At 51.5% G+C, this 14931-nt stretch overlaps 1 protein-coding gene across 1 annotated transcript in view; it reads left to right on the top strand.

Moving 5' to 3' along the window:
* Positions 1-14931, top strand: part of mrpl23 (mitochondrial ribosomal protein L23) — a 51341-nt gene that overhangs the window by 4230 nt on the left and 32180 nt on the right. The window contains exons 2-4 of the mRNA XM_080190448.1: positions 9760-9882; positions 12372-12454; positions 14079-14152. Of these exons, the coding sequence (XP_080046574.1) occupies positions 9760-9882; positions 12372-12454; positions 14079-14152 (280 nt within the window). The remainder of the gene's footprint in view (positions 1-9759; positions 9883-12371; positions 12455-14078; positions 14153-14931) is intronic.

Here is a 14931-nt window from a genome sequence, read left to right as displayed (position 1 = left end):
CCCCCACCCACCCCACCCACCCACCCCCGTCCCCTCCCCCACCCACCCACCCACCACCCCCCGTCCCCTCCCCCGTCCCCTCCCCCGTCCCCTCCCCCGTCCCCTCCCCCGTCCCCTCCCCCGTCCCCTCCCCCGTCCCCTCCCCCGTCCCCTCACCCACCCACGTCCCCTCCCCCACCCACCCACCCACCCCCCCGTCCCCTCCCCCACCCACCCACCCACCCCCCCGTCCCCTCCCCACCCACCCACCCACCCCCCGTCCCCTCCCCCACCCACCCACCCACCCCCCCGTCCCCTCCCCCACCCACCCACCCACCCACCCCCCGTCCCCTCCCCCACCCACCCACCCACCCACCCACCCCCCCGTCCCCCCCCCCATCCCCCCCCCATCCACCCACCCACCCCCCCGTCCCCCCGTCCCTCCCACCCCACCCACCACCCACCCCCCCGTCCCCTCCTCCACCCACCCCCCCGTCCCCTCCCCCACCCACCCCCCGTCCCCTCCCCCACCCACCCCCCCGTCCCCTCCCCCACCCACCCCCCGTCCCCTCCCCCACCCACCCCCCCGTCCCCTCCCCCACCCACCCCCCCGTCCCCTCCCCCACCCACCCCCCCGTCCCCTCCCCCACCCACCCCCCCGTCCCCTCCCCCACCCACCCACCCACCCCCCGTCCCCTCCCCCCCCACCCACCCACCCACCCACCCCCCCGTCCCCTCCCCCACCCACCCACCCCCCTCCCCCACCCACCCACCCCCCTCCCCCACCCACCCACCCCCCTCCCCCCACCCCACCCACCCCCCGTCCCCCCCCCACCCACCCACCCCCCGTCCCCTCCCCCACCCACCCACCCCCCCGTCCCCTCCCCCACCCACCCACCCACCCACCCCCCCACCCCCCCGTCCCCTCCCCACCCACCCACCCACCCACCCACCCCCCCGTCCCCCCCCACCCCCCCGTCCCCTCCACCACCCACCCACCCACCCACCCCCCCGTCCCCTCCACCACCCACCCACCCACCCACCCCCCCGTCCCCTCCACCACCCACCCACCCCCCCGTCCCCTCCACCACCCACCCACCCACCCACCCACCCCCCCGTCCCCTCCACCACCCACCCACCCACCCACCCCCCCGTCCCCTCCACCACCCACCACCCACCCACCCCCGCCTCCCCACCCACCCACCCACCCCCCCGTCCCACCCACCCACCCACCCACCCACCCCGTCCCCTCCCCACCCCACCCCACCCCACCCACCCCCCCCGTCCCCTCCCCCACCCACCCACCCACCCACCCCCGTCCCCTCCCCCCACCCACCCCCGTCCCCTCCCCCACCCACCCCCCCCACCCACCCACCCCCGTCCCCTCCCCCACCCGCCCACCCACCCCCGTCCCCTCCCCACCCACCCACCCACCCCGTCCCCGCCCCACCCACCCACCCACCCCCGTCCCCTCCCCCACCCACCCACCCCCGTCCCCTCCCCCACCCACCCACCCACCCACCCCCGTCCCCTCCCCACCCACCCACCCACCCACCCACCCCCGTCCCCTCCCCCACCCACCCACCCCCGTCCCCTCCCCCACCCACCCACCCCCGTCCCCTCCCCCACCCACCCACCCATCCACCTCCGCCCCTCCCCCACCCACCCACCTCCGTCCCCTCCCCCACCCACCCACCTCCGTCCCCTCCCCCACCCACCCACCCCCCCCGTCCCTCCCCCACCCACCCACCCACCCCCGTCCCCTCCCCCACCCACCCACCCACCCACCCACCCCCGTCCCCTCCCCCACCCACCCACCCACCCCCGTCCCCTCCCCCACCCACCCACCCACCCCCGTCCCCTCCCCCACCCACCCACCCCCGTCCCCTCCCCCACCCACCCACCCACCCACGTCCCCTCCCCCACCCACCCACCCACCCACGTCCCCTCCCCCACCCACCCACCCACCCCCGTCCCCTCCCCCACCCACCCACCCACCCACCCCCCCCCGTCCCCTCCCCCACCCCACCCACCCACCCACCCCCGTCCCCTCCCCCACCCACCCACCCACCCACCCACCCCCGTCCCCTCCCCCCCCTCCCCCGTCCCCTCCCCCACCCCCGTCCCCTCCCCCACCCACCCACCCACCCCCGTCCCCTCCCCCACCCACCTCCGTCCCCTCCCCCACCCACCCACCCACCCCCGTCCCCTCCCCCACCCACCCACCCCCGTCCCCTCCCCCACCCACCCACCCACCCCCGTCCCCTCCCCCACCCACCCACCCACCCACCCCCGTCCCCTCCCCCACCCACCCGTCCCCGTCCCCTCCCCCACCCACCCGTCCCCGTCCCCTCCCCCACCCACCCGTCCCCGTCCCCTCCCCACCCACCCGTCCCCGTCCCCTCCCCCACCCACCCGTCCCCGTCCCCTCCCCCCACCCACCCACCCACCCACCCGTCCCCGTCCCCTCCCCCACCCACCCGTCCCCGTCCCCTCCCCCACCCACCCACCCACCCGTCCCCGTCCCCTCCCCCACCCACCCACCCACCCGTCCCCGTCCCCTCCCCCACCCACCCACCCGTCCCCGTCCCCGTCCCCTCCCCCACCCACCCACCCACCCGTCCCCGTCCCCTCCCCCACCCACCCATCCCCTTCCACTCCCCCACCCACCCATCCCCGTCCCCTCCCCCACCCACCCACCCACCCCCCCACCCACCCACCCCCGTCCCCTCCCCCACCCACCCACCCACCCCCCCCGTCCCCTCCCCCACCCACCCCCCCCCGTCCCCTCCCCCACCCACCCCCCCCCGTCCCCTCCCCCACCCACCCACCCACCCCCCCCCCCGTCCCCTCCCCCACCCACCCACCCACCCCCGTCCCCTCCCCACCCCCGTCCCCTCCCCCACCCACCCACCCACCCACGTCCCCCACCCCCGCCCACCCACCCACCCCCGTCCCCTCCCCACCCACCCCCGTCCCCTCCCCCACCCACCCACCCCCGTCCCCTCCCCCACCCACCCACCCACCCCCGTCCCCTCCCCCCGCCACCCACCCACCCCCGTCCCCTCCCCCCGCCACCCACCCACCCCCGTCCCCTCCCCCCGCCACCCACCCACCCCCGTCCCCTCCCCCCGCCACCCACCCACCCCCGTCCCCTCCCCCCGCCACCCACCCACCCCCGTCCCCTCCCCCCGCCACCCACCCACCCCCGTCCCCTCCCCCCGCCAGCCACCCACCCACCCGCCACCCACCCACCCACCCACCTTCCCCCGCCACCCACCCACCCCCCCGCCACCCACCCACCCACCCACCACCTTCCCCCGCCACCCACCCACCCACCCACCTTCCCCCCGCCACCCACCCACCCACCCACCCACCTTCCCCCCGCCACCCACCCACCCACCCACCCACCTTCCCCCCGCCACCCACCCACCCACCCACCCACCTTCCCCCCGCCACCCACCCACCCACCCACCCACCTTCCCCCCGCCACCCACCCACCCACCCACCCACCTTCCCCCCGCCACCCACCCACCCACCCACCCACCTTCCCCCGCCACCCACCCACCCACCCACCCACCCCCCACCTTCCCCCCGCCACCCACCCACCCACCCACCCACCTTCCCCCCACCCACCCACCTTCCCCCCACCACCCACCCACCTACCTTCCCCCCACCACCCACCCACCTTCCCCCCGCCACCCACCCTCCCTCACCCCGTCCCCTCCCTCACCCCCTGTCTGGTCCACACTCACCACAGGCTGTTTCTCTCCAGCTTTTGCTGCAGTTTTGTTCAATGAGCTTCACAGCAGCAAATGGGGGAGACAAACAATATGATTGGAGGAGCAGCAAACACCAACATCAATACTTTCAGAAGCACTCCAGGCCCTCTTTGTTTCTTCCTGCCCCGGCGCTCCAATAATCTTTTCCCCTTTTCACACTCGTTGCTCTCAGTTACACATTTCATGGCCTTTCCACTACCTGAATCCTCCTCCTTCGCTTTCCCCAGCTTCTGAAAGTATTGATGTTGGTGTTTGCTGCTCCTCCTCCAATCATATTGTTTATCTCCCCCATTTGCTGCTGTGAAGCTCATTGAACAAAACAGCAGCAAAGGCTGGAGAGAAACAGCCTGTGACTGGAGGAGGTAGCTTAACGCTGATGGTTCCATTTAAACTTAACAGGGCTGCCTGGCGTTTGACAGTGGTCTCTGGGGCCTCGGAGAGGTTGGGCAGGCCTGAATTAAACTGAATTCTGCCTGATCAAAGACTCGCTGTCTGAAATATAGTGTAACAGGGCAGACGTGGGTTGAGGGAGGTGTGGAGAGGTAAGCGCAGGTCGGACACTCTTTGGAAAGAGGACTAACCAAGTTTTGGTTTTGGGCCTGTTGTAATCAGTTCTCTCACTGATGGCTGACATGACTAATTACACCAGACAATTACACATTCTTTGGATGTACAGAATGTTTTGCTGGGGAAATGAGAGTTCTTTGTTGAGCAGAAACATTACTGTTTATGTTTGTAGCATAAACATTATTGTGCAAAGTGTGACTGATGAGGTGTGCACACACGTGTGGATGGGGGCATATGTGGCTCTTTAACTCCCTGCTGTGGCTGTATGAACTAGCTTGCTTGTGGAAATCGTGTGAATGAATTAGATTGAATCAATATGGATTTAGAGATTTACAGCCATGTCTGCACTTTGGAGTTGCAAGAATTTGAACGTTAATGGTGTCCTTTTTTTGAGGTTTTAATTTTAAAGATTATAATTTTTCTGTCAGCATGATTGATGGTACAAAAATATTGCACTGATCCTTTGCAGTCCTTCCCGTAGCTCTGAACTAACTGAATTAAGTGCCTCTGATGAGCTGTTGTTAAAGCTCTGTAGGATCGGTAGATACTTTGTTGAGACAAATTAATTTAGTGCCCTCCGTAACTTTTATAGCTACTCCCCCCCCCCCCCCGCCATATTCCTCTCTTTTTAGTGAAAAATGGACGCTGAAGTTAATAATTAAAGAAGGATTGACTTATTTTTAATAAAGAGTCCAGATGGTGAGAGGCCATTGCTGTAAGTGGAACACTGCCAACAAAAGCGCTTTGTCTGCCAACTGTTCTGAATTAAACTGTGTGTGAACTGAACTCAACTGGTCTCAGCATGTCCTGTAACTAGAATTGGGCTTGTGCTCTCATTCACAATGTACCTAATCCGCACCCTTCTTGAGTAATGGTATTTGGGTCATCCATACGACTCGATAAAGGTAAAAATAAAACAATGCAGTGCTACATATTGTGCTCTGGAATGCACTGCCTGAAAGGGTGGTGAAAGTGAATTCGATAGTTGCTTTGGGCCATTGGATAAATACTTGAAAAGGAAAAACGTGCAGGGTTACAGGGTAAGAGAGGAGTGCGCCTCGTTGACTAGCTTTCAAAGAGCTGGCACAGACATGATGGGCCACATGGCCTCTGCTTTGATTCTGGAAGCTGCCAATTCTCCTGTAAATGGAGCACATATTGGAATTGCATAGTAGGTTTGCAAGGAACTGAAAAGAGAGCAGTTAGGTCATTGCTTCTTTTGAAAGTTTATTTATCTATGTTCTTAGACTGTCTATTGGCATTGTTAACCCATCTTTTCTCTGAGAGTATTATCAACATTTACTATCTTTGGTACCAGAATTTGAATTGGTCCATACTTTAAGTAAAACCAAGAAGTCCAGTTTAAATGCTTCCTGCAAAACTGTTGTGAATAAATTAATTCCCAAGGGATTGTCCCTAATGAATGGGCAGATCTGTGCCACAGCCACATATTTACCTTTTCCCCCCTCTTTAGCAGCTTGCCAACGTCTGTCAGGGTCATTGAATGACTGATTGGACTTGATGCAAATCTATCCTGTTTGGAATAGAATGCAGGTTGGGATATGCTCTGTGAGGCAGGAATATTCTGAGAGCTTAATACATTAAAGCAAAGCCATTTGACCTACAGTTGTGTTGAGTCCTTAAAATCCACGTAAAAGTGAAGGATGGGTATGTGGAGTGTTTTGTGTTTTCAGCAGGTGAATGAGACCTTCCATTGCACTACTTAATTTGGACTATATTGAGTTTCAAGAGTTCTGTTTTAATGGGGACTTCTTAACATTTGAAAAAGGCCACAATAATATGTTAAACATCAAACAGATAAAATCATTCTGTCCCCACAAGACAGAACTTACATTTTCTTTGCATAAGATGTTGGCATAACCGGAAGGCCAACATTTGTTGCCCACCCCTAATTACCCAGGCAAAAGTGGTAATGAGCCACCTTCCTAAACTGCAGCAATCTGTTTAGTGCAGGTACACCCACAATACTCATGGTTTGGTACAGCTGAGTTGCTTGCTAGGTCATTTCAGAGGACCGTTAAGAGTCAACCATATTGTTGAGGATCTGGAGTCACATGTAGGCCAGATCCCAGTTGAGGGTGGCTGATTTCCTTCCTGAAAGGACATTAGTGAATGAAATGTTTTACAACAATCTGCAGTAGTTTGGTGGTCAGCATTACTGAGGATAGCTTTTCAATTCCAGACTTTTTTTATTAATTGACTTTAAATTCCACCAGTTGCTGTGGTGGGTTTTGAACCTGTGTACCAAGAGCATTAGCCTGGCTTCCAGATTAGTGCAGTAACACTACCACTACACCATTGTCTTCCCACATTTATTTTCATATAGCCCCCTTCACAACTGTAGATGGATCTCTGGTCTGAAATCAATGAGGTAAGGCCAGATTTTTCGCTGGACAGGGCAAATGGTCTAATGGGAGTCTCAATCCAGTTTATTTCAGAGTCAGTTCAGTTTTGACACTCATTACAGACCACATGTTTAGTCTTGACAAAGCTAGTACCACTTCATTAAATGAGTTATGTGAATGCAGTGTGAATACATGAAGCTGGTATGTAACCTAATGGATTTCCTGTTGGTTTTAATCATAGCAGGACAAAGGAAATGTATTACTGCTAATTTATATATATATAATAATCTGCCTTTATCTTTCAATTGTGTTCTGCTGTGGTGTTCTGTCCTTGGTTTGTGTTTTTTTTTTCAGTTTAGCTGCAAGATGTTGGGTGCATGGTGTGGCAGCAAAAGAAACCTTCAGATGACAGAATTTCCTATTTGGAAGTATTGGATAAATGCAGCTTAGCACTGCCTAATGGTTCCCTTCTCACTGCCCATTAATGTTGCACCTATCATGTGCCCACGACATTGCTGTTCCCATTGTCTAATCCTGTCTGATCAATGCTCTTGCTCCCAATGATTTATTTTGTACTTCACATATACAGGGAGGCTGAAACTGGCCACTTCACTTTAACTTACCAAGTTCTGCTTCTCTGATCCCTTGCCATTTAATGACCTGCTGCCTGCCTAATCATGTTCTGTCTCCGGCTGGTGCTCTCCCCTTGCAAACCCATAACCAGTTATACTCCCTTGCAGAGTGGGAACAGAGTTAGAATGGAGGTTGAAGGAGAGGTTCACGCTCATGCTGGAAAATATGCAGCTGGAAGGAAGGAAGATACGCAACAAGACTAAGCTGAGACAATGTGACAACTGGACAATGTGACTAGATTTATTTCGTAATGTGATACAAGCATATTCCATTAACTGGGAAGTGAAAGGATAGTGACTTAGTGTGTGAATGTTTAGGAAAGGGTGGGGAAATGACAGAGTTGGGGACTGGGTAACAAAAATTCATAACTTGCAAGAATGGGCCAGTTTGCCATATTGGGGTACAGTAGGACACATTAACAGTAACTCAGATATTGCATGGGAATGGCACCATGGAATCCAGTGGCAAAAATCCTTTGGGTGCAGACTTGTGTAGGGTCCTGAGAGGATCCTTTGGTTGGAGTCACACCCAGTACAAAGGAAGATTGTTGTGATTGTTGGAGATCAAACACCTCAATTCCATGTAATTCCTGCATCTCACTGTAGGTATACTTCAAGGTAGTGTCCTAGGTCCAACCTTCTTCAGTTGTTTCATCAATGATCTTTCTTCCATCATCAGGCCTGAAGTGAGGATTGTACAATGTTCCCCATTCACAACTCCTCAGTTATTGCAGCACACTCAAGTGCAAGAAGTTCTGGATAACATTTAGGCTTGGGCTGACAAGTGGCAAGTAACATTCCTGTCACATCAGTGCCAGGCAATTACCATCTCCAAGAAGAGAGAATCTAACCATCGCCCCTTGACATTCAATGGCAATTCCATCACTGAATCCCCCAGTATCAACATCGGGGGGGGGGGGTGGTTTGGGGGGTGGTGGGTGGTGGTTACCATTGATCATAAACTGAACTGAACCAGCCATGTAAGTACTGTGGCAACGAGAACAGGTCAGAGGCTAGGAATCCTGCAGTGAGGAACTCACCTGGCCTCCAAAAGTCTGTTCACAAGGCAGGAATGTGATGGAATATTCTCCATTTGCCTTGGTGAATGGGGATTGAGAGAAAAGAGAAGTGGTGTTAAGAAATACAGGAGGGAGAAAAAAATTTTGTATAAAATTAAGCAGAATGTTAAATTTAAAACCTGGTTAGCTTGCTTGAAATGGGAAAAGGTGAAAAAAAAATGGTGGGCAGTATTGGGAGTTTTCTGAATTGAAATTTGCTCCACTGTATCTTTTGATGACCACGGCTGTAACTACATCATTGCAGGATGGATATTACAGAGGGCAATTTAGTTTTAAAGAATGGCCAAGTGTATAGATATATAATGCATTTCACTTCCTTGCGGCACCCTATTACACTTCGTAGTCAGTGAGGAATTATGTAAATATCATCAGAATTGGGAGGAGGAGGAATTCAGCAACTGATGAGTGCAGAGTGAGTCCCCAGGAATAGCAGTGAGCTAAATGATCAAGTCAGTTTTGGGTAAGTATTGGCCAGGGCAACATTTAGTTAGAGGATTTTTGGAGCATTTGGAGGGTAGAAAGGCAATTTCAGTATTAAATATGAACGCAGAAGTGTCAGCAAAATATGACAGCAGGAAGAAAGATTTTTAAACAAGGATTGTGCACATAAGATTTTTAAAATATCTTCTTCTTTGGCAGTCCTTCAGGATCAAGGATGACTTGCTTAGGTTCTGCAGTCACTGTAAAGTCCAATCCTGGAGCCATAGACTCTGCCACAGGTGGGGCAGGTAATGCGGGATGAAGTGGGTGGGTGGGACGTTCTGGAATCTGCACTCTCTTTCCAATCTTTATGCTTGGCCTCCAAAGGCTTCACTCGATGACGCTCGAGGTGATTGCCGCATTCGTGGATACTTCTCCAGTTTGTGTCTTTAAAGGCAAGTGATTCCCAAATATCAGTGGGGATGTTGCATTTATTTAGGGAGGTTTTCAAAGTGTCCTTGTAGTACTCATTCTGCCTTCCTAGTGAGCACTTGCCGTTGCAGAGCTCAAAGTAGAGCACTTGTTTAGGAGTCTTATGTTGTGCATGCGGACAATGTGGTTTGTTGATCACAGTTTGTTGAGGGTTGACCAGTACCTTGATATCAGGGATATTGGCCTGGGAAGGAACACTCGTTAGTACATCCATCTTGTCAGTGAATTTGTAGGATTTTGCAAAGCCAATGTTGATGATATCTCCAGGGATTTTAAGTGTCTGTTGTACATTGCCCATGTTTTTGATGCATGCAAATGGAAGAGACCATGGCTTCTCTGTAGACCATGATCTTGGTGCTGGGTTTGAAACACGGTCTTTGAACACGCTGTTCAGTATATGTATGTATATTATATTTAAATTGCATCTTTTGTTTCCCTGCAGCTATCCATTATATCAACTTGGGAACCCTCAGTTGCGGATATTTCGAACCAACTTTTTTATGACTCTAGTAAGGCCTGGAAGGGAGCAGCCAGAGAATACAGTCCAGTTCAGGATTCCTATGGAGTAAGTATGACGATATAGAAATAAACTTGGCAAAACTGAGGTTCATTAAGACTTTAAATGAAATCAAGTGGGTCTGATGCACTTTGTCCTGGTTTGAAAACTTCAGTATTCAGTCTAGTCTCCCTCAACTGACCGTTAATTAACCCTTAATCTGTGCTAATTTCTAAGGAATGTGCTACTTGTCCCTGTGGCTGTTCTGGTTTGATTACATGTTTTGGGAAGTCCCGAGACACCTATGCAGAATGCTCAATGATTAAAATGTGTTGGTTTTCTGACATTCTTTTAATAATTTTTCATTATTACTGCACAGTACTGCTTTCTTCCACTAGAGGCCCTGAGTGAACTGTGCAGGTACTTTAGATATTTCTGAATTTGAAAGTAGGAAGGACTAAGTTTCAGTTCATGGGAGTTTGTTGCTGGAAGCCACTGTGGAAGACTTTGGTTCGAAGCTCTTTGGCATTATAGAACATAGAAAAACTGCAGCACAAACAGGCCCTTCAGCCCACAAGTTGCGCTGATGATATCCATACCTACTAGGCTTACCTATAATTCTCAATTCTATTAAGTTCCATGTACTCATCCAGAAGTCTCTTGAAAGGCCCTATCGAATTTGCCTCCACCACCACCGACGGCAGCCGATTCCACTCACCCACCACCCTCTGAGTGAAAAACTTACCTCTGATATCCCCTCTGTACCTACTCCCCAGCACCTTAAACCTGTGTCCACTCATAGCAACCATTCCAGCCCTTGAAAAATGCCTCTGAGAATCCATCTGATCTATACCTCTCAACATCTTATACACTTGTATCAGGTCACCTTTCATCCTTCGTCTCTCTAAGGAGAAAAGACCGAGCTCCCTCAACCTATCCTCATAAGGTGTGCCACCCAATCCAGGCAACATCCTTGTAAATCTCCTCTGCACCCTTTCAATAGCTTCCACATCCTTCCTATAATGAGGTGACCAGAACGGAGCACAGTATTCCAAGAGAGGTCTGACTAGGGTCTTATAAAGCTGCAACATTTTCTCCCGACTCCTAAACTCAATCCCTTGATTAATGAAGGCTAGTATACTATACGCCTTCTTAACCACATCTTCTACCTGTGATGCCAATTTAAGAGTCCTATGGACCTGGACCCCAAGGTCCTTCTGATCCTCTACACTGCTAAGAGTCTTACCCTTGATATTGTACTCCTTCATCCCATTTTACCTGCCAAAATGGACCACTACACATTTATCCGGATTGAAATCCATCTGCCACTTCTCCGCCCAGCCTTGCATCCTATCTATGTCACGCTGCAACCTCTGACATCCCTCCAAACTATCTACAACACCACCAACCTTCGTGTCATCGGCAAACTTACCAACCCATCCCTCCACTTCCTCATCCAGGTCATTTTATGAAAATTACAAAAGCAAGGGTCCCAGAACAGATCCCTGGGATATTCCACTGGTGACTGACCTCCATGCAGAAAAAGACCCATCCACAATCACTCTCTGCCTTCTGCGGACAAGCCAGTTCTGGATCCACAAGGCAACAGCCACTTGGATCCCGTGCCCTCTCACTTTCTCAAGAAGTCTCGCATGGGGGACCTTATCGAATGCCTTGTTATGTTATGACACAGCAATGTATTGAAACAGTGGCATGCTGTCAGTCAACCAACAACTTGCCACTGCTAGTCAAAGCTGTGAAAATTTTTTTTATTAGTTCAGTGGATGTGGGCATCACAGGCTGGGCCAGCATTTATTGGCAATTTTTTTTTGTCTATGAACTGAGTGGTTTGCCTGGCCTTTCAGAGGACATTTCAGAATGAACCACATTACTGTGGATGTGGAGTTATGTAGGCCAGACCAAGTCAGCAGGTTTCCTTCCCTAAAGGACATTAGAGAATCAGATGGGTTTTTACAACAATCAACAATGGTTTCATGGCTAATTTCAGACTTTTAAAAAATTATATTTAAATTCCACCAATGCCATGGTGGGATTTGAACTCTGGTCCCCAGAATATTAGAGTGGATCTCTGGATTACTAGTCCAGTGACAATACCATGTCTGCAAAACGTTTAAAGTTTATTAGTGTCACAAGTAATATTAACACTGTGCTGAAGTTACAGTGCAAATCTCCTGGTCACCACACTCCGGCATCTGTTTAGGTACAATGAGGGAGAATTTAGCATGGCCAACGCACCTAACCAGCATGTCTTTTGGACGGGAGCACCCTGAGGAAACCCACGCAGACACAGGGAGAATGTGCAGACTCCACATAGACAGTGACCCAAGCTGGGAATGGAACCTGGTCCCTGGCACCCAGGTCACTGGCATTGTGAGGTGGCAGTGCTAACCACTGTGCCACACATGAGATTTGAGGTTGCATAATGGTCAGACTCTGGATCTTACGTGTGCAAAAACTTTTGGCAGTTTATTTATGCAAACATTAATATTTTAAGATTTTTAAAAAATTATCTTAGATTTCTAACCTGTGTTTTTCAGGATGACAAAATTTGACGTGAAGAATTACCTGCAGGGCATCTATGATGTTCCAGTGGCTGCTGTGAGGACCAGGATACAATACTGTAAGTTTTGTAAATTGCTGGTGCTGATAATAGAGCAGCATGTGTGCTGTCACAATGAACCTTACTTAAACATTGACCACAAGTCACACCATTTCCTGGTGAATGAACAGCTTTGTCAGATCTTTGTTTTTCCAGGTGATTGAGCTAGTGTTTGGGACAAAGAGTTCAGTAGGGCAGGACATCACAACTTGGCCGAATCCACTTTACACCCTAAAACTATCCTAAAATGCTAGGCTCCTAAAACTCTTTTTCCGATCGAATCGCTGGATAAAAATGAGGAGGGAGAACCCATTTTTTAAAATCTCCTTGAACCTGGGTACAGAGATCAATTTTAACTTTAATGAGAAACAGAAAATGTTGGAGAAACTCAGCAGGTCTGGCAGCATCTGTGCAGAGAGAAACAGTTTACGTTTCAATTCTCTATAGAATGCCTACATTACAGAAGGAGGCTATTCGGCCCATCAAGCCTGCACAGACAACAATCCCCCCACCCCCCACATGTCCTAACCTGTAACCCTACGTATTTGCCCCTAAGGGGCAAGTTTTTAGCATAACCAATCCACCTAACCTGCAGATCTTTGGACTATGGGAGGAAATCAGAGAACCCGGAGGACATCTTCAGAGCTAAATTTTAGTTTGTCTGCTGCTCCTGTAAGCTAGATTGATAAGAGTTAGGGATTGAATCTGATATCTTTCTGCTGTGTATAATTTAGTTCCACATTGGGCTATATATTAGCTATAAGAGTTGTTGAAGGAGTTTTTTTTAATTCCTCCTGTATCAGTACTGCAAATGCATTTCACTTGTTTAAATGTTGAGGAATGAGGGATGGTAATTTCAGAACGTACGTGGAGTAAATTGTTCAGTTTGAACTAGTATTGTTGAAGGTATTCAAGAATAGCTTTTGCACATTTTTTATGTAGGACAGTAAAGATTTCTTGTGAAGGGTGCTTCTCAGCCGAGTGTCCCTGTGGAAGTTTGTGCAGACTTCTGTTTTAAGTGAAGAGTGGCATTATTTGAGGACTTCACATCATAGCTGAGACAGAGTTTTGGTGACATTTGACTAATGATGATGGTTAGGCAGACTGCAGCGCTGGGGGCATGAAGAAAGGAAAACAAGAGTACTGGAGGTTTCAAAAGGAAAAACAGGAGTACTGGAGGTTTCAGTACTAAATAAAAGTGGAACAAGGAGAAAGCATCCTGATTGAATTGCAGAGGACTGGAGGATAGGGAGTGTAAAGAAATATTACTGAGGTTGGTAATACATGGAAAGGAAGAATGCCCAAGACTTGTCTGCTGGTGAGAGAAGAAGTCTGAGGAGTATAAAGGGAGGAAGGACAAACAGATTGTAGTGAGCATCCAATTGTCTGGCATCACAAGGCAGATTAAGTTGAACACTGGGAAGTCTGTCTGGAAGAACAGATGGCTGGATGATGGTGATAAAATGGTGTGATCACAAACCTGAAGACTTTAGTATTTAGTGTGGTAGTGACGATGATCCAGTCAATTTGAGCAGTGCATTAGAAAGCATACTGTATAACACTTGTAACTTTTCATTAAATGTACTGCACTGGGATATAACCTCTGAATGTATATTACTCATGGTCACTCAAAACTATTGTTTAGGTACTAACAAGAAGAGAAATCATAAGAATCAGAGAGTGAAGCGTCCTGATTATAAAGTCGCGTATGTTCAGCTGGTAAGTTCAAGCCAATTTCTTTTTGTCTTATTTACCATAGCTCTCAAGACCTGGCCATGATTGGCTTCCCTTCTTCTTCTTAACCTAAGTTATAACTCCGTTGTTTAATTGCCTACATACAGATTAAGTGGTTATTGTACATGAAGGCAGTTTTCTTGCTTGATAATGGAGAAAATATTTTGTGTATTCCTCATTTAGACTCAAAAATTTTGCTGTGATTTCCTGAAACTCATTCCCTTCCATCCTTTCATAAAATACATTTAAATTAAATTAAAGGCATTCCAGTGCCAACTGTGATATTTGCATTTTAGCTGGACATTTTTCCTTTCATGAAAGGAGCTAATAGTTTTATTATCCATGGCTGAACCCTGTAGAGGTGCTTGGAATTTATACATTTTAGCATACTTTTTTAAAATGCTTCACAGAATCTGGTGCGAACTCTTGCTTGCCAGGGTTTGCCAACACCTTTGAGAGACGAGGGTTCATTGCAAGACATTCCTGTTCACATTGGAAGTGCTTCAATTGCCTCCCTTGCGAATAAGCAGTTACTCTCATTTACTGCTGACATCAAAGAACTAGCAGACTCCAATCTTCCCTTCATAACTGAGGCACTGAGTTTCATTCAGCAGTCTAGAATTATGAATTTCAGAACTCAGGCACCTTCTTGAATTCCGTGATGATGAATAGCTCTGTCAGGAAATGTCCTAGAAAAACTGACCTTCAGCATATATTCCATAAAAGGGCAACGCTGTAGACTAGAGCGTAGGATTTTAACTCGT

Source organism: Carcharhinus amblyrhynchos, chromosome 6 (assembly GCF_965287045.1).
Source record: "Carcharhinus amblyrhynchos chromosome 6, sCarAmb.v2.hapA, whole genome shotgun sequence".
NCBI lineage: Eukaryota > Metazoa > Chordata > Chondrichthyes > Carcharhiniformes > Carcharhinidae > Carcharhinus > Carcharhinus amblyrhynchos.
The sequence above is the reverse complement of the archived record's forward strand: the minus strand, read 5'-3'. Positions and strand labels throughout refer to the sequence as shown.